The sequence below is a fragment of the Mustela erminea genome, chromosome 9, assembly GCF_009829155.1.
Source record: "Mustela erminea isolate mMusErm1 chromosome 9, mMusErm1.Pri, whole genome shotgun sequence".
Taxonomy (NCBI): domain Eukaryota; kingdom Metazoa; phylum Chordata; class Mammalia; order Carnivora; family Mustelidae; genus Mustela; species Mustela erminea.
Genome location: NC_045622.1, coordinates 104,261,400 through 104,277,578, shown reverse-complemented (window position 1 = coordinate 104,277,578; position 16,179 = coordinate 104,261,400). Strand labels below are relative to the sequence as shown.

The following is a 16,179-nucleotide window of genomic DNA, read 5'->3' as shown; positions in this document are numbered from 1 at the left end:
TCCAAAACAATTCCCCTCGGGCCTCCTCTTTTACCGGCCTTGGGCCCGCCCACCCCAGGTGAAGCCTGAGGGTTGTGGGTGTCTCCTTGGCTTTCTGAAGGACACTCAGGCAGACTGTCCAGGGGGCACGGGGCTAAGGTAGAGGCCCAGCTTTCCTGGGAAATGAATGCCAGGCTCTCTTTCCCCCTCCTTTTCCTTCTACCTGCCCATCTTATTTTCTGTTTCCCAAGGTGGGTAGCTTGGAGGAGGAGTTTTAGACGGGAGAGAGAGGGCAGAAAATTCAGCATGTCAGGAGGCCAGAGCTTTGCCTGGCTGTGTAAAGTTCAGAGTTTTGCTCATTGGTTTTCTGTTGCTTTCTCCCCAGTTCTGCCTTTTTCTGGCTCTGTGTGTGTGAAGGAAGGAGGGATAGGTACTGAAAATGTCTCCCTTTCCCATGCCCATAGAGCCCTAGGGCTGGTAGGCTCTGCACTTGTGAATACCCTCTCACCTTCCCCCCCATTTCCATCTGCTCAGCACACACGTGGAGGGACGCTTCCTTTGGAAACCTGTGACTCTAGCTTTTGCTGCTTTCCATCTTGAACGTCATCACGCAGCCGCCAAAAGGATGGAGGGGGGAGGCGCTGGGGCCTGATGTGTCGTAAGTAGTGCAGAATCAGGTGGGAGGAGGCAGGATTAGGATGGGAAGACGCTGGCAGACGTAGCCCCAACCACCCCCAACATCATTCTGCTTTATCTCCGGAATAGTGGTTGTGCCCTAGACGGTACCAGAGACAGAGCCCTGGGCAAATCCTGGGCTCCCCCATTTGTCTGTGCTTCCTGCTCACCCTTGTCTAACCCCAGGGGCCCAGCTCCCCAGCCCGTTCAGGGACCTTTAGGTGGACTGAGCCTCTAATGCTGGTGCTTTACTGAGGCTGAGGGCTGGGCCAGTGCAGGGAGGAAAGATCTCTGGGAAGGGTGTGTGAGAGGAGCCTGTGAAGCTCTTGGGGTAACTCGGGCGTGGCTCTCATTGGTAAAATCTTGGGGGAACTTCCTCCTCCTGACTGCCTTTTCTTTTGTGTTCCCTCTATTTCTTTCTTCTCTTGGCTGTCCTCAGAGTGACTTGGCTCAAGGCTGAGCTCTCCTTGGATAGGACAAGAGAGAGAGAGCTGTAAGGTTTGAGGTTTACAGACTCCAGGTGCAATCCTGGCTTTACCTCTCTTCTGCTCTGTGCCCGTGGGCAAGTATTTAACCCTTCTGAGCCTCAGTTTCTTTCTTTGTGAAACAAGTATGAGCCTGTTTACCCCCAGAGGAGATGGGAACATGATTCCGTGTTTAGCGTACATTACTTACTATAATGAGACGTATTTGGTAGGGAGAACAAGGGCCTGCGATCCAGGGATCCCAAAAGAGGGAAGCGGTCTAGGTTTGGAGGGTGTGGTGGTGATGGGACAACTTTGGAAGGCCTGGATCTGGAGAGTGTGCGTGTCACCAGCTGGGAGTACAAGAGCAGGCAAATTCCGGGAGGAAAGTCTGTGTGCACAGATTTCCAGCGTGTCCAGCCCCTGTCCAGCATGTCAGTCTTGCATCCTGGGCTGCAGGCTGCGGGCTGCGGGCTGTGGGCTGTGGGGGAGCCCAAGAGATGGGGAGACATGATCTTACCCCATTGGCTCTGCTTAGGGGACAGGCCTACCCCCAAGAAAAGGGTGCTGGACAGAAGGTCAGTTAATTCAAACTTGGGGAATGAAGAGACTTCTGTGAGCACTTTTCATCAGGAAGGGCTTCCTGGAAGAGGCAGGCCTACCTGGGGGCCTTGAATAACTTCAAGCATCTGTTCAGCACTTATTTATCCAGCTCTCCTGGGTACCAAACCTGGGGCTACAGAGATGGGTGATCGAGGGGTTCCCATCAGGGGAAAAGACAGAAAGTACTAATTATTAACCCACAATGATGAATTGCCATAGTTACGGGGGAGGCAGAAAGGAATGTGGGAGGGAATGAAGACCATCTCGTCTTGGGATAGTAACAGTAGGAGATAGAAGGAACGTATTCCAGGCAGAGGGAAGCGCTTGTGCCGAAGTGGGAAAGAGGTTGGCCTTCTTGAAGGCGGAAGGAAAGTGAGGCATGGCTGGACCGCGCCGCAGAGCCCACAGGGGAGGGCTGGTACATCCTTCACCTCAGAGGGAAAGGGCAGGCTCGTGTCCCTAATCCACCGTGCCTGTCTTCTCTGCGAAATGGGGATGATCGCAGTATCTGCTAGAACCCCAGCAGGGGACGTTAGGGGAGGTTTCCATCGCTTGAAGGTGAACCGCTGAGGCCCAGAATGGGCCTTCCCCGGGGTCGCAGGCCAGGCATGGAGACGTGACTTGAATCCGGGCCACCTGCCCCCGGGTCTACTTCTTGTCCCACTGCTCTGCCTCAGAAGGACAGACAGAATTTGAGTAGAGGAATAACAGGTCCTGGGAGAGGGTTCCACGCCAGAGGACGTGCGTGAACAACTAGACCTCGTGGATGATGGAGTGGCCTGGGCATCTACTCGTGGCCGTGGCCGTGGCCGTGTGCGCATTTGTGTGTGTGAGTGTGAGTGCAGTGTCTATGCGCGCCGTGAGCCTCCAAGGCTTGTGTGTGTGTGCGTGTGTTGGTGTGAACATGGGTATCTGTGCACAGTGTGTGTATCGTGTGTGAGTGAGCATGAATGTCTGTGTACGGGGTGGGTCTCTGGGGCTCTGTGTGTGTGTGCGCATGCGCATGTGTGTGTGGAGTGTGGGCCGCCTGGTTGTCTGTGCCAAGAGCGAGTCTCTGTAGTGTAGGCACGCGTGTGTACAAGCCATGGGTGTTCATGTCTGTGACCTGTGTATGTGTGTACCTCCTCCCCCTCCCTGCCTTTCTCCCCCCATCCCACACCCCCCCGCCAGGCAGCTGGTGAGCGTGCCCTCAGAAGTCCATTCCCTCTCCAGCAGCTCCCCAGGGCATCCCAGCAGCCAGCCGTCCTGTTTGATTCTGTTCATCCATAAATTATGGCTTGCTGAGGAGATGAGAAGGAGTTGGGAGTGGGGGCAGAGCCTGGCAAGGGACGGGCTCAGGTCTGTGGTTCACACCTGAAGCCCAGCCTGGCTTCCAGCTGTGGGCCCCCCCAAGTCCCCTCGCCCCAGCCCTCCCCACTCCTCGCCGCTGACGGCATTCACTGATGCTCTTGGTCTTGGTCAAGCCCCGGGGCACAGATCCGGGTGCACCGAACTGGGCAAGACAGGCCCCCTGGCCTGTGCTGTTTGGTGGGAAAGAACTAGATGAGTATCTAGTTCAGTATTTTATTCAACGCTCACTGTGCGCTGGCTCCGTGCCCCAGATGTCTCCACTACAGAGCAAACGTGGTAATACCGTGATAACAACGAGCATATATTGCCTACTTATTTTGCATCAGGCACTGTGCAGAGTACATCATATGTGCTCATTTCTTTAAACCTCACAACTGTCCTAGGAGACCTGTACTATGATTGGTCCCCATTTACAGATGGGGACACAGAGGCACACAAAACTTAGGTCATATGTCTTGGAAGAGGAAGAGCCAGAATTTGAACCCAGAGAGTCTGTTCCAGAGCCCTGACACTTCATCACTATACCCTAAAAGGAGGGTGCAGGCTCTGTGTGATAGGAGCTCCTAGGCAGGAGAAATTCATTCCCACTGGGGATCTTACGGAAGGCTTCTTGGAGGAGGTGTTTTTTTATCAGGGTCTAGAAAAATCAGGAATTGTCAGACAAAGATGGCATGGGGAGAGATTGAAAGGGGTCCTCGTGTGTGTGTGTGTGTGTGCGTGTGTGTGTGTATGTGTGTAGAAGAGAGGCTCAAACTCTGTCACTGTGGCCTCTCCCATCTCTTCCCTCCCATCTTGTTTGGGTGACAAGTGGGATAACATGCAAGCACTGAAACAGTATTTACTGAGCACCTCCCATATGTCAGCCTGTTGCAGAATATCCAGAAGGAGCAAAACAGTAAAGCCCTTACTTTCATAGACCGTGGAGTCTGGTACACAGTGGGCACTTAATACATGGTGGCCTCTATTAGTATCATTATTCCTAGAGGCCTGGGGTTCCTGCTCACTCATTCTTTCAGCAAGCTTTTGTCAAGCACCTGCTGAATGCCTGGCCCCTCCTTGGTGCAGGGGAAACAGTGGGGAACAGAGGGCAAGCCCCACCCTCAAGGAGCAGACATTCTAGAGGGGACAAGGGTGTGAGCTCAAGCCTGTCGTGCACCCTCGGAGACACACAGACTTTACCCCGAGAGCCGCTGCGCTGGGGGCGTGGTCTGGAGCATGGGTACCCCACCAGATCATGGTTGACCCCGAGCTCAAGTTGCCCAAGTGCCCACACAGGCCTGGGCGGGGGGTGGGGGCAGCCATGTGCCCAAGCTTGTGCCTCAGTCCCCGGACACCCCTGGGATCAGACCCAGGAAGCCCGGCTTTCCCCACTCCCAGCTGCCCCCACCACCCGCGGCTCCCCAGTGTCACCCGTCTGCCCTTGTCTATGTCTCGCCCCCGGGACCCAGGATGTCTCCTCCACTCAAGGAGAGGTTGTGGAACCCGGCCCTGTCAGAGTCTGACGAGGGCTGCAATATTTTCTTTCCCCCGATGTTAATATGCTGACACTAAGGGGACTTGAAACCATGTATGTCATCGGAGGACGGGTTAGAAAGGCCAGGGCGGTTGTGCCTGGAGAAGACTGGAAGGGGACATGAGCGCTGTCGGCAAGGATTTAGAGGCCTGTCATGTGGCAGAAGGAGCCACGTGTTCTCAGTGGCTCTGGAGGGCAAGCTTGGGAGCCAGGGGGACGGGGGTGGGGTGGGGGAGTTCTAGGGAGACAGACTCCGCTCAGCACGGGGCCCAGCAACCCTCCCTAACCCCGCCTGGCAGTGGAGCGCCTGCCAGAAGCAGCTTCTTGTCCCTGATAGGGCTGCCCAGAGGGTTCGTGTGTTGCTGGGGCCAGACTCCATGACAGCAGAGGTCCCTTCCAGACCCAAACTTAGTGATCCGTGCTCTGGGAATGGGGTCACTCCGGCTGGCAGGCAAGAACACACACCTGCACCCCCTTGATGATAACAGCGCTTGCTGGCTGAGGACACCGTGTCACTTTCGGTCATCACATCAGTGCAATTTGCAGTGACAAGCGTGTGTTTCACCCCAGCTTCGAGGGCTGTGGTTGGGCAGTAGTGGGGGCAGGGGGAAGGGTCGGACTCCTTGCCTGTGAGATGACAGCAGAGGATCCTGGGGGCCCCCATTAGGGGGTACAACTTGCCTTAGCAGCACACCTCCTTCTTCAAATGGAACTTTCAAGTCCCCATACGTGGTTTCAAGTCCCCTTAGATGCCCAAGATGTGAAAACAGGGAAATGTTGCTGCTTTTTGGAAGAGGGCTTGAGAGACCACAGCCTCATCTCGGCATCCTATAGCCTCTGACAAAGTCCGGGACATCTGTAGCCCCTGACAAAGTCCGGGAACCCTAACAGTTCCAGAGAGCACACAAAGCAAAGAGAGCCGACTTTGAGCCGGATGGCCTAGGTCTGAACACTGGCTCCGCTACCTCCTACCCGAATGACCTTGGACAAGGTTCTTGACCCCCCTTGCATCTTGGGGACAATCATAGTGCCTCTTGCTTCCATTGCTGTTGGGAGGACTGAGTTGTTATGTCGTGGGGAGCATCTAGAACACTTGGCTTATTGCCAGAGGAGAGGTCAGCTTTCCCACAGGTGAAGGTGCGGACATCCGAGAGGCTGGGCACCTTGCTCACGGTCCCATCGCTGTTTAGGGGCCAGAACAGCGCCTCCACCCCGTTCTCCTAGACTCCTAGCCCAGTGCTTATGCTGCCTGCCCACAGAAGGCTACTTGTTTTGGATGGGCACTCCCTGGGTCTCTGGCGGCTCTTCTCAGCGTGTCCTCTGGCTTCTGGGGTTGACAGGCTTTATTGTCAGGGGTCCCCTCCCTACAGCAGTTTTGAGAAAGACTTTTTTGGTCAAGATAGGAGGTAGAGCTCCTTGGAGAAGCCCCCCATGGCCAAGATGTGTGTGGAAGGGGAGGTACGTGGAAAGGGTGTGGGGGGCCAGAGGAACCCAGCCAGAGCACGGCCTCCTACCACGGCCCCACAGCTACCAGATCAAGAACCTGCTCATACCCACTCTGGTCCTGACCCTTCCCGGCTCAAAAACCTTCCATGGCTCCCACAGCGAGCCCCTCAGCCTAACAGACAAACCCCTTCCCCATCGGGCCCCACTCCCTTCCCAGCCGGTCCTCCTCCACTTCACACCCACTAACTTAGACCAACTCCTTGGACAATGCGCTTGACCCTCCCCCCCACCCCTACTCCCTCTTCTTGCCTTTGCTCTTGCTCTTCCCTGTCCCTGGATCATCTCATTCTCACCGCATAGCCATCCGCCAGACCACACCAAATACCACCTCCTCAGGGAAGCCTTCCCAGATAGCCCTCTAGTCCAGCAGGCATTTCTTCATTTGTGCTCCCAGAGCCCTCTGTTTACGGCTTAGAGGAAACTAACACTGCCAGCTGTAATTATAATATGTATCTATCAAGAGCCAACAGTAACCCCCTGGGGTAGGTGCCCTGTTGTCTCTACTGGAAGGCACTGAGTGCTTAAGACACTTGTCCAAGGCCAGTCGGCTACAAAGAGGCAGAAACTGCACTCACCCTTTGGGCTTTTCCTGGTTATTTTGGAGTCTGGAGGCCCGAGCTGGGTGTTCTGCCCCTCACTGGCTCTGGGGCACTGACATGCTAAGAGATAATCCCCTGAAATCTTGCCTCTTTCCTGTCCCACGTGCCTCATGCTAGATTCTTAGCAGATAGTGATTGAAGAAAGCTCAGACCAAAAACAGAATTTATTTTATTTAAAAGTGAGTTCAGGGGCACCTGGGTGGCTCAGTGGGTTAAGCCTCTGCCTTTGGGTTAAGCCTCTGCCTTCGGCTCAGGTCATGATCTCAGGGTCCTGGGAACGAGCCCGGCATCTGCCTCTCCGCTCAGCGGGGAGCCTACTTCTCTCTCTCTCTGCCTGCCTCTCTGCCTACTTGTGATCTCTATCTCTGTCAAATAAATAAATAAAATCTTTAAAAAAAAAAAAAAAGTTCAGCAGAGGAAGGTGTGAGGTCACCTGCTTTTCCGGCCCGCATAGCTCCCTCCTCCCAGACTCTTCCAAGGGGGTAGGGGCAGTTCCTGCAGAGACAACTGGAAAAGGCACAGGTCCCCTTCCTGGAAGGTACGTTCGCGCCTCTCTTTACCACAGACTCGAGTCTTGGGGCACCGGTGGCATGACCTGCGGTGTTATGGCCATCACTCTCCCCCCCTTGTTCTGCTCCCCACCACCCTCAGAAGCCTGGTGATTAAAGATAGAATCTCCCATTTGGCCAATGAGGACGAGCTGTGTTCCTCCACCCCAGAGAGAAAAGGGCAGGACCAGGACCTTGGCCTCTGCTAGTTGTCCAGGCCAGAGCTCCTGGGTGCCATGGGCTCTGAGGTTGACAGTGAGCTGGGGGCAAGGATGGGGCAGGGCAGGGAGGCTGCAGGCTCTGGACAGAAAGAAGCTTGGTTGACCTGGCAGGTGGACTGGAGGGGACCTGGTAAAGGTGGCCTTTTCCCACAGCTAGGAGGCTCAGGAAGTTGGGAAGGGAGAGGTGGTGCCCAAGCAGGACTTGAGGGAGAGCAGGGGGTGAACGGACCACCCAGGGCACTAGAGTGCTGGTAAGAGGGAACCCCAAGGGCCCTGAGAGCTGGATGAACCGCTGGGCCCTTCTCCGCGATGCCCCATAGCCAGGCAATGGAGACCGGGAGCCCAGAAGCAAACCGCAGGAACCAGGACCAGACAGATACCGTCAGCTCTTAATTACCGCCCTCGCTGGCACCGAAAAACCCACGCAGGCTCCTCTGTAAATAAACAGCGTCTACTTGCCTTCAGGACGTACCCTAGTGCATACGTATTTACAGTGCACGTGTGATCTCTGCTGCTCTCGTTCGACTCACTCCCCCACACGAGAATTTCTGGTGAAATTTTGCCTGCCTTGCATTTGCTTTGGGCTCATACTTGCAACCACCTGTGAGAAGACAGGGAGGAGGTTTAATCCGCATTTGCATGGGTGAAAACTGAGTGGTTATGTGACTTCTCCAAAGCCACAGCGAGCAAGGGGTGGGATTTGCATGGAACCTGGGGCTTGTGTCCTGGGCCAGGTCTGTCAACATAGCCACTTCTGAAATATAAGACCCCTGAGCTCTTGGAATGGAAGCTTCTGGTGCCCCCCACTCCCTTACGACCCCCCCCCCACCAGCTAAAGCTAAACCTGGTGGGGGGAGCAAGAGAGACAAGCTCAGGGGGCTAAGGGGTGGGAGGGCAGGGCCTACAGGGGCCACTTGGGTGGTCTTCCTGTCCAAGGAAAGCTGAGGGGCAGGGGCTAAGGGCTGGTCAGAGGATTCCAGAAATTCCCTTTTGGACTACACATTTCGCTCACCATCCAGGTTGGGCCAGACACTTCTGGTGGTCTGTTAGTGCCCGTGGGACAGATGTCCTCAGGCGTAGTGCCCTTTGGGGAAATGGGGCTGGAGTCGTGGCTCAGAGTGTCGGAGGGGATGGGAGGGGGCTGAGCAGGAAGGCTGTGCAGAGGCAGTGGCTTTTTTAGGGGGAGTAGAAGTGAGCACTGAGGCCTGGCTGGGCAGAGGGCACCCTTGGCATCTCCCTTTGAGAGAGCCCATGCAGGGAGGGTGTGGGAGGAACTTCAGCCTGCACAATTCCCCCATTTTACAGATGAGGAAACCGAGTCACAGAGAAAGAAAGGAACTTCCCAAGGTCAGCCAGCAAGTGTAGCTGGGAGTGGAACTTGAGGCTCAGAGCTCCCAGTGTGGGGGCCAGCTGGTAGGGTAGGGTAGTTGCTCTGGAGGTGGGGGGGCTCAGGGCTGAGGGAGGGTGGGCAGCGCTGACCAATGAGGGTCTGACCTGTGTATGTCCTCCCCAGGGGCACCCACCCGCGATGTCCTGCTGGTCTCTGCCATCATCACCGTCAGCCTTAGCGTCACTGTCGTCCTCTGCGGCCTCTGCCACTGGTGTCAGCGCAAACTGGTGAGGCTCCTGAGGGCCCTGGGGGGCGGGGCGGGGCCCTACATCCCGCCCCCCACAGTCCCTGGCTCCTGAGCTCTCTCAAGGGCTCTTGACCCACCTGCTCACGTAGTCGGGCCCATTTCCGCAGGAATTGACACGCATGCACGCACTGCATTTGCCTGGGTGCTGGGCCCATGTGTCGTGTGTACACCAAGAACCACACATCTAGGGACACAGCTGAGGACAGACGTCTCTCAGGCATTCGCACACTCTCCACTATAGGCACACACGCTCCGCCCCCTCCCCCAGAAAGAACGGTAAGCGCGGCCTGAGAACCGCCTGAGAACCGGGGCCCCCTCCCACCCCAGTGCCTGGCTCCCCCCTGCCCGCCCCCCGCTGTTCTCCCCAGCCCAGGGCTGGGCGTGGCCGAGCGGGGTCTCCTGACCAATGAGGAGGCGCCGCCCGCCCCGCCCCACCCCCAGCGCCGGTACATCCATCCTGGTTCTTGGGGTTTGTACAAGCACAAACGGCTTCTTTTCATTTTTAACGAGGGCTGGGGAATTAACGAGCAGGATTAGGCCATCAATAAGTAACGAGACCATCAGGAGGGATATTCATCACCCGGAGGAGAAGCCTGGCTGAGCCTCTACCCCACCCGCATGCAGCCCACAGCTCCCCAAAGGGGCCCTGGGCGGGCTACAAGGCTAGACCACCACCCTGCTTCCTCCCCAACCCCCCACCCTCAGTCCTGCTGCCCCAGCCCAGAAGTGCAGTGGGGGACTTTGGGGACTGCAGTGGGGCACCCCCAAAGGTGGTATATGTGCTGCCAAAGCAAGCACGGGGCACCCCCCAAAGGTGGACCCAGAGGTGTCCCAGATGTCGGGCCTTCCCTGGGATTAGGTGCAAAAGCGTTTCTGACAGACACCTCTAGCCCCTAGATTGAGAACTGAGGGAGTGGGGGCCAGGCGCTCCGTCTGAGACCCGCATTCTCTACCTGCCTGAGACAGACGGGCCTTAAGGATGAGCAGGGAGGGTCATGGCCCTGGGGACCATGTAGCCAGGGGCTTCAAGCCCCAATCCTACAGAAGATAAGGGTCAGAGAGCTCTGAGAAGGACCCTAGAGGCCCAGAGCCCAGCATGTCTCCTTCAGGAAAGGCAGACTCAGGAATGGGGAACACGGCTTCCATCCTGGGACGCTCGGTTTCCAGGGCTTCTTCCCCTGGGGAGAAACCATGAAGAAGGCCAGCTCGGCCCCGTGTGTCCCGAGTGTGAGTGTACTGGTAACCAGGCCCTAGCCCACTCTGGGCATGCTGTGCAGGTGCCCCAGGCTGGCCATCCCGCATTGTTCCTGGATCCCTGGTGTCTGCATCGTCTCCGGAATTTCAGGGACGGTGGAGGAGGGGACTTGGCCATGTGCTCCAAGGCCAGGGGAGGGGCTGAGCGCGCAGGCGCAGGCGCCCGCCCCCCCCCCCCCCCACGCTGGCGCGCGCTTCCACTCCGTGTAGGGTCTGTTCCGCTGTCTGTGTGCAAGTCCGCATTTGAAGGGTGAGGAAGGTGTGTGAGCAGGCAGTGCCGGTGACCTTGAGTGGGGGTCTGTGTGCTGAGTGGGCCACTCTGAGGGGCCTGGTGCAGTGCGTGTGTGAGTTCATCCCTGCCTGGTGGGGCGTGCTGCATCCCATCAGATCTCCACCTGAGTGAGCTGATAGCGACTGTCCTGATCTCTCCTGGTGAGCGCTGCAGTGTGTGTGTGCAGCGTGTGTGTGTGCACACGTGCGTGTGTGTGTTGTGGTGAGGGCCTCTCCCCTACTCCACTCACTTGGGGACCAGTGTTCAAAGATGACAGCTTTCATAGCTGGTGGAGGACCCGCCAGTATGGGAGGCACCTCCCCTGACCCAGCCTGTGCTCCCAGCCTCCAGCCAGGGAAGTCCCCTGGGGGTCCCAGCCGCAGATGGTCTATGTGACTTTCTCCCCACCCCCCCCAGCTTGCCCAGCGCCCCAACCCTGCCTCAATTCCTCCCCCACCACCCCCCATGGGGGGAGCTGGGAGCTTTCTGCCTGGGCTGCCTCTGTGCTTTCCAGGAGGGGATTTCATATGCCCCTTGCACAGTTCCTGGGCCTTCCTTGCCCACCTGTCCCCTCAGCAGCAGTGATAGTGATGTGACACCCCGACAGCCCAGATCCCATTTCCAAACATTAATAACTTCCTTAATCTCCAGCTGGCTTTTTCCAGATCAGCCTGGCCAACCCCCTCCCTGAGAAGCAGGCTGATGGGATTGGCTTCCCTTAGAGCAGCCCAGGGTCTCCTGGACCCTGCCTGGGTTTCCTGTCACTGCCCGTCCCCCCCATCCTGACCCAAGTCCTGCCCTGGCTCCTGTCCCCCACAGTCCCACAGCTCCCTGGAGCTGCAGACTGATCATGGCAGCGGGAGGGGAAGTTTCTCTGTGCTGTGGAAGGAACAGAGGCAGGCCCTGCCTGAACTGGGGACAGCCCACCCAGCCAGGCCCCCGGCCATGCCCCGCCTCCAGGAAGGGGCAGCTGACTCCCCCTTAGAAGAAAGTGCTGCCTGGGCACTTAGGTGGCTCAGTAGGTTAAGCCTGTGCCTTCTGCTCAGGTCATGATCTCAGCGTCCTGGGATCTCTCTCTGCTCAGCAGGGAGCCTGCTTCCCCCCTTCTTTCTGACTGCCTCTCTGCCTACTTGTGATCTCTCTCTCTCTGTCAAATAAATAAAATTTAAAAAAAAGAAGAAGAAGAAGAAGAAAGTGCTGCCTAGGATGAGTTCTCCTGCCAAGAGAGAAAGAGGAGAGGGAGTAAGTGGAGGGGTTGGGGGGCCTCAACCCGGTCGTCCCTGCCAGACACCGCCTGAAGTGAGAGAGATTTGGGGGGGATGGTGGGGGTGGGGTTCTGTCTGGAGAAGGGCCCTTGGCCAGCATGGGCAGCTCCAGGCCCGGATCGTCCCAGTCTGGACTAGACATTCCTGGGGATTTGAACTTCTGGGTAATGATGGGAAAGAGCGAAGACAGGTTTTGAGGACTCAGAGTAACCAACAGATCTGTTTTTTTCAGGCTCAAAATTTTGTCTCAGAGGCAACAGCCTGGGGCTGAGACCCCAGGGGGCCGGGGCACTCCCAGGGGACCCATTCTGAGCACTGCTGGATACTATCTTCCACACCGAGTCCTAGAGACCAGACAGTCCCTAATGTTTCGGGCTGCGTTCCCCAGGGCGGGGGGGGGGGGGGGAGGGGTGGGTGGCGGGGGGTGGCGGGTGGCGGGGGAGGCTGCTGAAGTGAGTCAGGAGAGACCTGTCCTATCTATGAGGAGGATGAGGGACCTGGGGCTCATCCAGTGACAACAACCCTTTTCAGAAGGGGGGGAAAGTAGGTCAGAGAGGACAAGGGACTTGACCAGGGTGACCCGGGGAGGGTACAGCGTTGCTGAGACCAGGACCCTGGCACCCCTGAGACCTGGGGGCGCTGGGGGTAGAGTGAGGAGTCTGCCCCTCTGCCCACAGCATTCTGGGGAACCCCGCCCAGCTCTGCCAGGCTCGCTCCGTGGGCCTGGAAGGGGCTGCAGCCAGCAGGAGTGTTGGGGACACGGCTGTGCGGCTCTTCGTTTGTTTCAGGGAGGGTAGACTGTCGTGGCCGCGGTGTTGAGCACAGGACAGGATGGTGGGGAGATGTGTGTGCACACGTCGGGTGTGCGTGTGGGTGTGTGTGGGTGTCTGGGCTGTCACCACCCCACTGCACGCATCGGCCCGGGGCCCAGGCCCGTGGCCCGTGGGTGCGCGTGAGGACGCTCGGTGGCAGCCAGGAATGTTAATGGTGCCCGGCTCTGCAGGAGCTAAATTTAGAAACCCAAACCGAGAAGGTGAATGGGGCTCACCTTCCCAGCAGCAGGCCTGGTCCCCACTGCAGCCACGGCCCTTCTTCTCACCAGGAGACCTAGAGACACATGCCCCCCAACCCCCTGCCTGGCCTGCCCAGCCTTCCCCCGACCCCAAGCTGGTGGGAGGGACTCTGGGGTGCGGGCCAAGTTGCCCCGGCCTCAGAGCCAGTGGGCAGCCTCTCTTCCTGAGGCTGCCTTCCTATAAAGGAGAGTGTTTGGGCCCTGTCCTGCCTCACTGCCCAAGGCAGGAGGACCCCAGGGAGCCCCCAGACAGTGCTGGACCCGGTCCTGGGCCGGACTGGGCACGGGGCCCTCTCCCTGCCCCCACCATTCACGTCACTGGCCACTGCCAACCTTGCCCCTGCAGGATGCCACCCCCACCATCTGGGGGTGGTGACGTGGCCCATATGACGTGGCCAGGCGCCTGAGAGCCGTCTGTCCGTGGCAGAGGGAGGTGTGTTTCTGGGAGTCAGCCCAGAGCCCCAGGAGATAGGCAGAAAGGAGGGGCCCCATCCCTGGGGGTCGGGGTTGGGGTGCCCTTCAAGGGGCAGAGTCGGTCCTCAGGCCTCATGGGGCCAAGGAGCTACCAGAGGGGAAACAGACAGCAGTGGAGCTGGCCCCCCACGGTGGTGACAGCTTCACACAGGGCCCCCGGATGCTCATGGCCAAGGCTGGGCCCCAGCCTACTCCCCCTGCCCCCGACCCAGGCCCGTGCTGGGGAGGCAGGGAGGGCACAGTGCTGTCTCCCCGGAGTGACCCTCGTGCTGTCTCCACAGGGCAAACGCTACAAGAACTCCTTGGAGACCGTGGGCACGCCAGACTCAGGGCGTGGGCGCAGTGAGAAGAAGGCCATCAAGTAGGTGCCAGGCTTCGAGTTTGGGGAGGGAACACGCAGGCAGCCCCACGTGGGAGGAGCCTCCCGTTCCCCGGAGCTGGCCACACACCCATTCAGTTTCCCCCTCGCACCGGGAGGGCGCCATTCTCTCTCCCTGCCCCCTGCCCGCGCACTCCTACTGCCTCAGGGTGGCTCCGTGCTCTAGCTTTTCTGCCTGTGCCCCCACCCGCCACCCCAGACCCTCCCAATGTTCCAAGGACCCCAGCTCCATTTTCTTGCCGCTGTCACTCCCGCTCTGTCTGCCTCCTCCCTCAACCGTCACATTGCAGCCATCTCCAGCACGCTCCTAGCTCCCCGCCCCCCGCCGGGATCCCCTCTCCTGGGGGGCTCAGGCTCTTCTCTAAGGCCTCACCGGGGTCCTGAGGGTGACCTGGAAGGTGGGCAGACCTCCGTGCTGGGCCGCTTGGGAAGCGGAGAGTGAGGACTCCTTCCTTCCCTGTCACTCCCGGTCCCCACGGCCTGTCTTGTTGCCCCAGACCCCCCCCAGGCTCCCTGCTTTTGCTCTGAGATCCCTCTTCAAGGAGGTGGGTTTGCCTTCTGCAGACCACCTCAGCCAGCCCATGGCAGAGGGTCACTGGGACACAAGCAGGGCGGCCCCCACCACCAACCACCCCACCTGGCTGGAGGCTCTGGACAGGAGGGTTCTCTCTGGAAGGTTCCTCTCTGATGAACCCAGGCCTTCCCCTCCACCTTAGCCTAGCAAGGGCCGAGCCTGCCAGCAAGGGGCTTTACCTGAAGGGGAGCCACCCCAACCTTCCCTGACCCCCACTTCCTTCCTATAACTCAAGGCCCGCACCGTCCCCGCCCCACACCTTGCCTTCCGCCCCCTTCCCACAGCCTTGTCCCTCCTTCTTGCCCGAGTTCTCCCTTCCCCTTCTCCCCTGCCCCTGAGGGCTTCCTTGCTGTTCCTCCTGTTTTCATCTCTTGCTCTGACCCTGTTTGGGGCCTTCACAGAATCTTCCTGGCGCGTGCCTTGCGGTGGGGGGGGGGGGGGGGGGGGGGGCGCGGGCAAGTGGGGGGGTGGGCCTGCTGAGGTTGGGGGCGGAAGGAGGCTCAGGAGGAGGCCTCGGGGAGCCTTTGAAGTGGTTTGGTTGCACACTCTCCAGTCTTCAAAGCAGAGAGCTGGCGGGTCTCAGGGGCTGATGCCCAGTGCAGCACCCCCCCCCCCCAGCTTTCTGAAGGCGGGGAAGGACCACGTGGGGCCTGGCCCAGCCCCTGTGCCACCTCCGTACGGGGCCCCTAACCCAGTTTGCAGCTGGGCCAGGGCGCCTGTCTGCCGAGTGACCATAACCTTGGGATGGACATGTTCTAGAGAGTCGTGGAAAGGGCCCGCGAGAGATGATGGGATGACCAGCAAGGGGGAAGACGGACAGCACAGCGGGCAGCGGGCTCTGCAGGCTGGCGCGGCGGGCTCTGCAGGCTGGGGCAGGGCGGCACCCTCGAATGTTCTTGAAAACAAAGGGAGGGCCACGGTGGCTGTCCGCTCTTGTCTGCTCTTTCCTATAGCTGCCGCCTCTGCCCACCTGCTGAGCTACAGAGCCTTTGCCTCAGAGGAGGGAAGCCACCATTCAGCATGCCCCTAGGTTCCTCGGCCTTTACCTCTTGCCAGAGCCCAAAGCCAATCAAGTGGCAGGAAGCAGGGCTTACCCGTTGCACTTAGGACCTCCTCTGAAGGGATCTTTTGTCAAGGATTCTGGGAAGTTGCATTCTTTAGCAGTGGTTCCCAAACTGTGTTCCTCAAAGCACTCCATAAATGATTACTGGTTGTTCCATGAATTACTGAGGTTTCATGGGTTCCGTGACCAACTACGTTTGGGAAGCACTGCACACTCTATCCCCCTCTTGGAGATTAGGGTATTCGTTGATACATTAAAGCCTCTGAGAAGTCCTGCAGTAAAGGAACCTGTGTGTCCCAGACTTTTAAAATTAAAGATGGTCTTCTCCAGTACCGCAGCGGACTACATGAGGGACCCTGGAGCTCCTTGGAACAGAGGGTGGGAAACCAGCCTGGCAGTGATGACCCCGGTGGCTCTTTCTCTGCAGGACCTAGGATTGGAGGACACTTGATTTTGGAGATCTGGAGGGGACAAGGGGAGGGAGGCCTTCCAACTTGTTCCATCTCTCTGTAACACTGGGGGAGGTGGACCAAAGGATGTCTCTGGCAGGAATAGGGTCTTCTGTCGAGGGAGCCTCTCCAGGAAGGGGCCTCCCAGTGCTGAGGGCCTGTCCTGCCTCTCCCCCGTCAGCCTCCACTGTGCCTCTCACAGACTGACTCAGGACTTTGGCTTCGAACCCTGTGTACAGAGTCCCTGTGAGACGTTTCTAAGGTGCGCTCTGGACAGACAGAT

General features: G+C 58.5%; 1 protein-coding gene across 7 annotated transcripts in view; it reads left to right on the top strand.

The window, feature by feature from the left end:
- SYT7 (synaptotagmin 7) overlaps positions 1–16,179 on the top strand; it is a 63,522-nt gene that overhangs the window by 15,448 nt on the left and 31,895 nt on the right. For all 7 annotated transcript variants that reach the window (XM_032356936.1, XM_032356934.1, XM_032356930.1 and 4 more), the window contains exons 2-3: positions 8,972–9,075; positions 13,713–13,792. In XM_032356936.1, the coding sequence (XP_032212827.1) occupies positions 8,972–9,075; positions 13,713–13,792 (184 nt within the window). The remainder of the gene's footprint in view (positions 1–8,971; positions 9,076–13,712; positions 13,793–16,179) is intronic.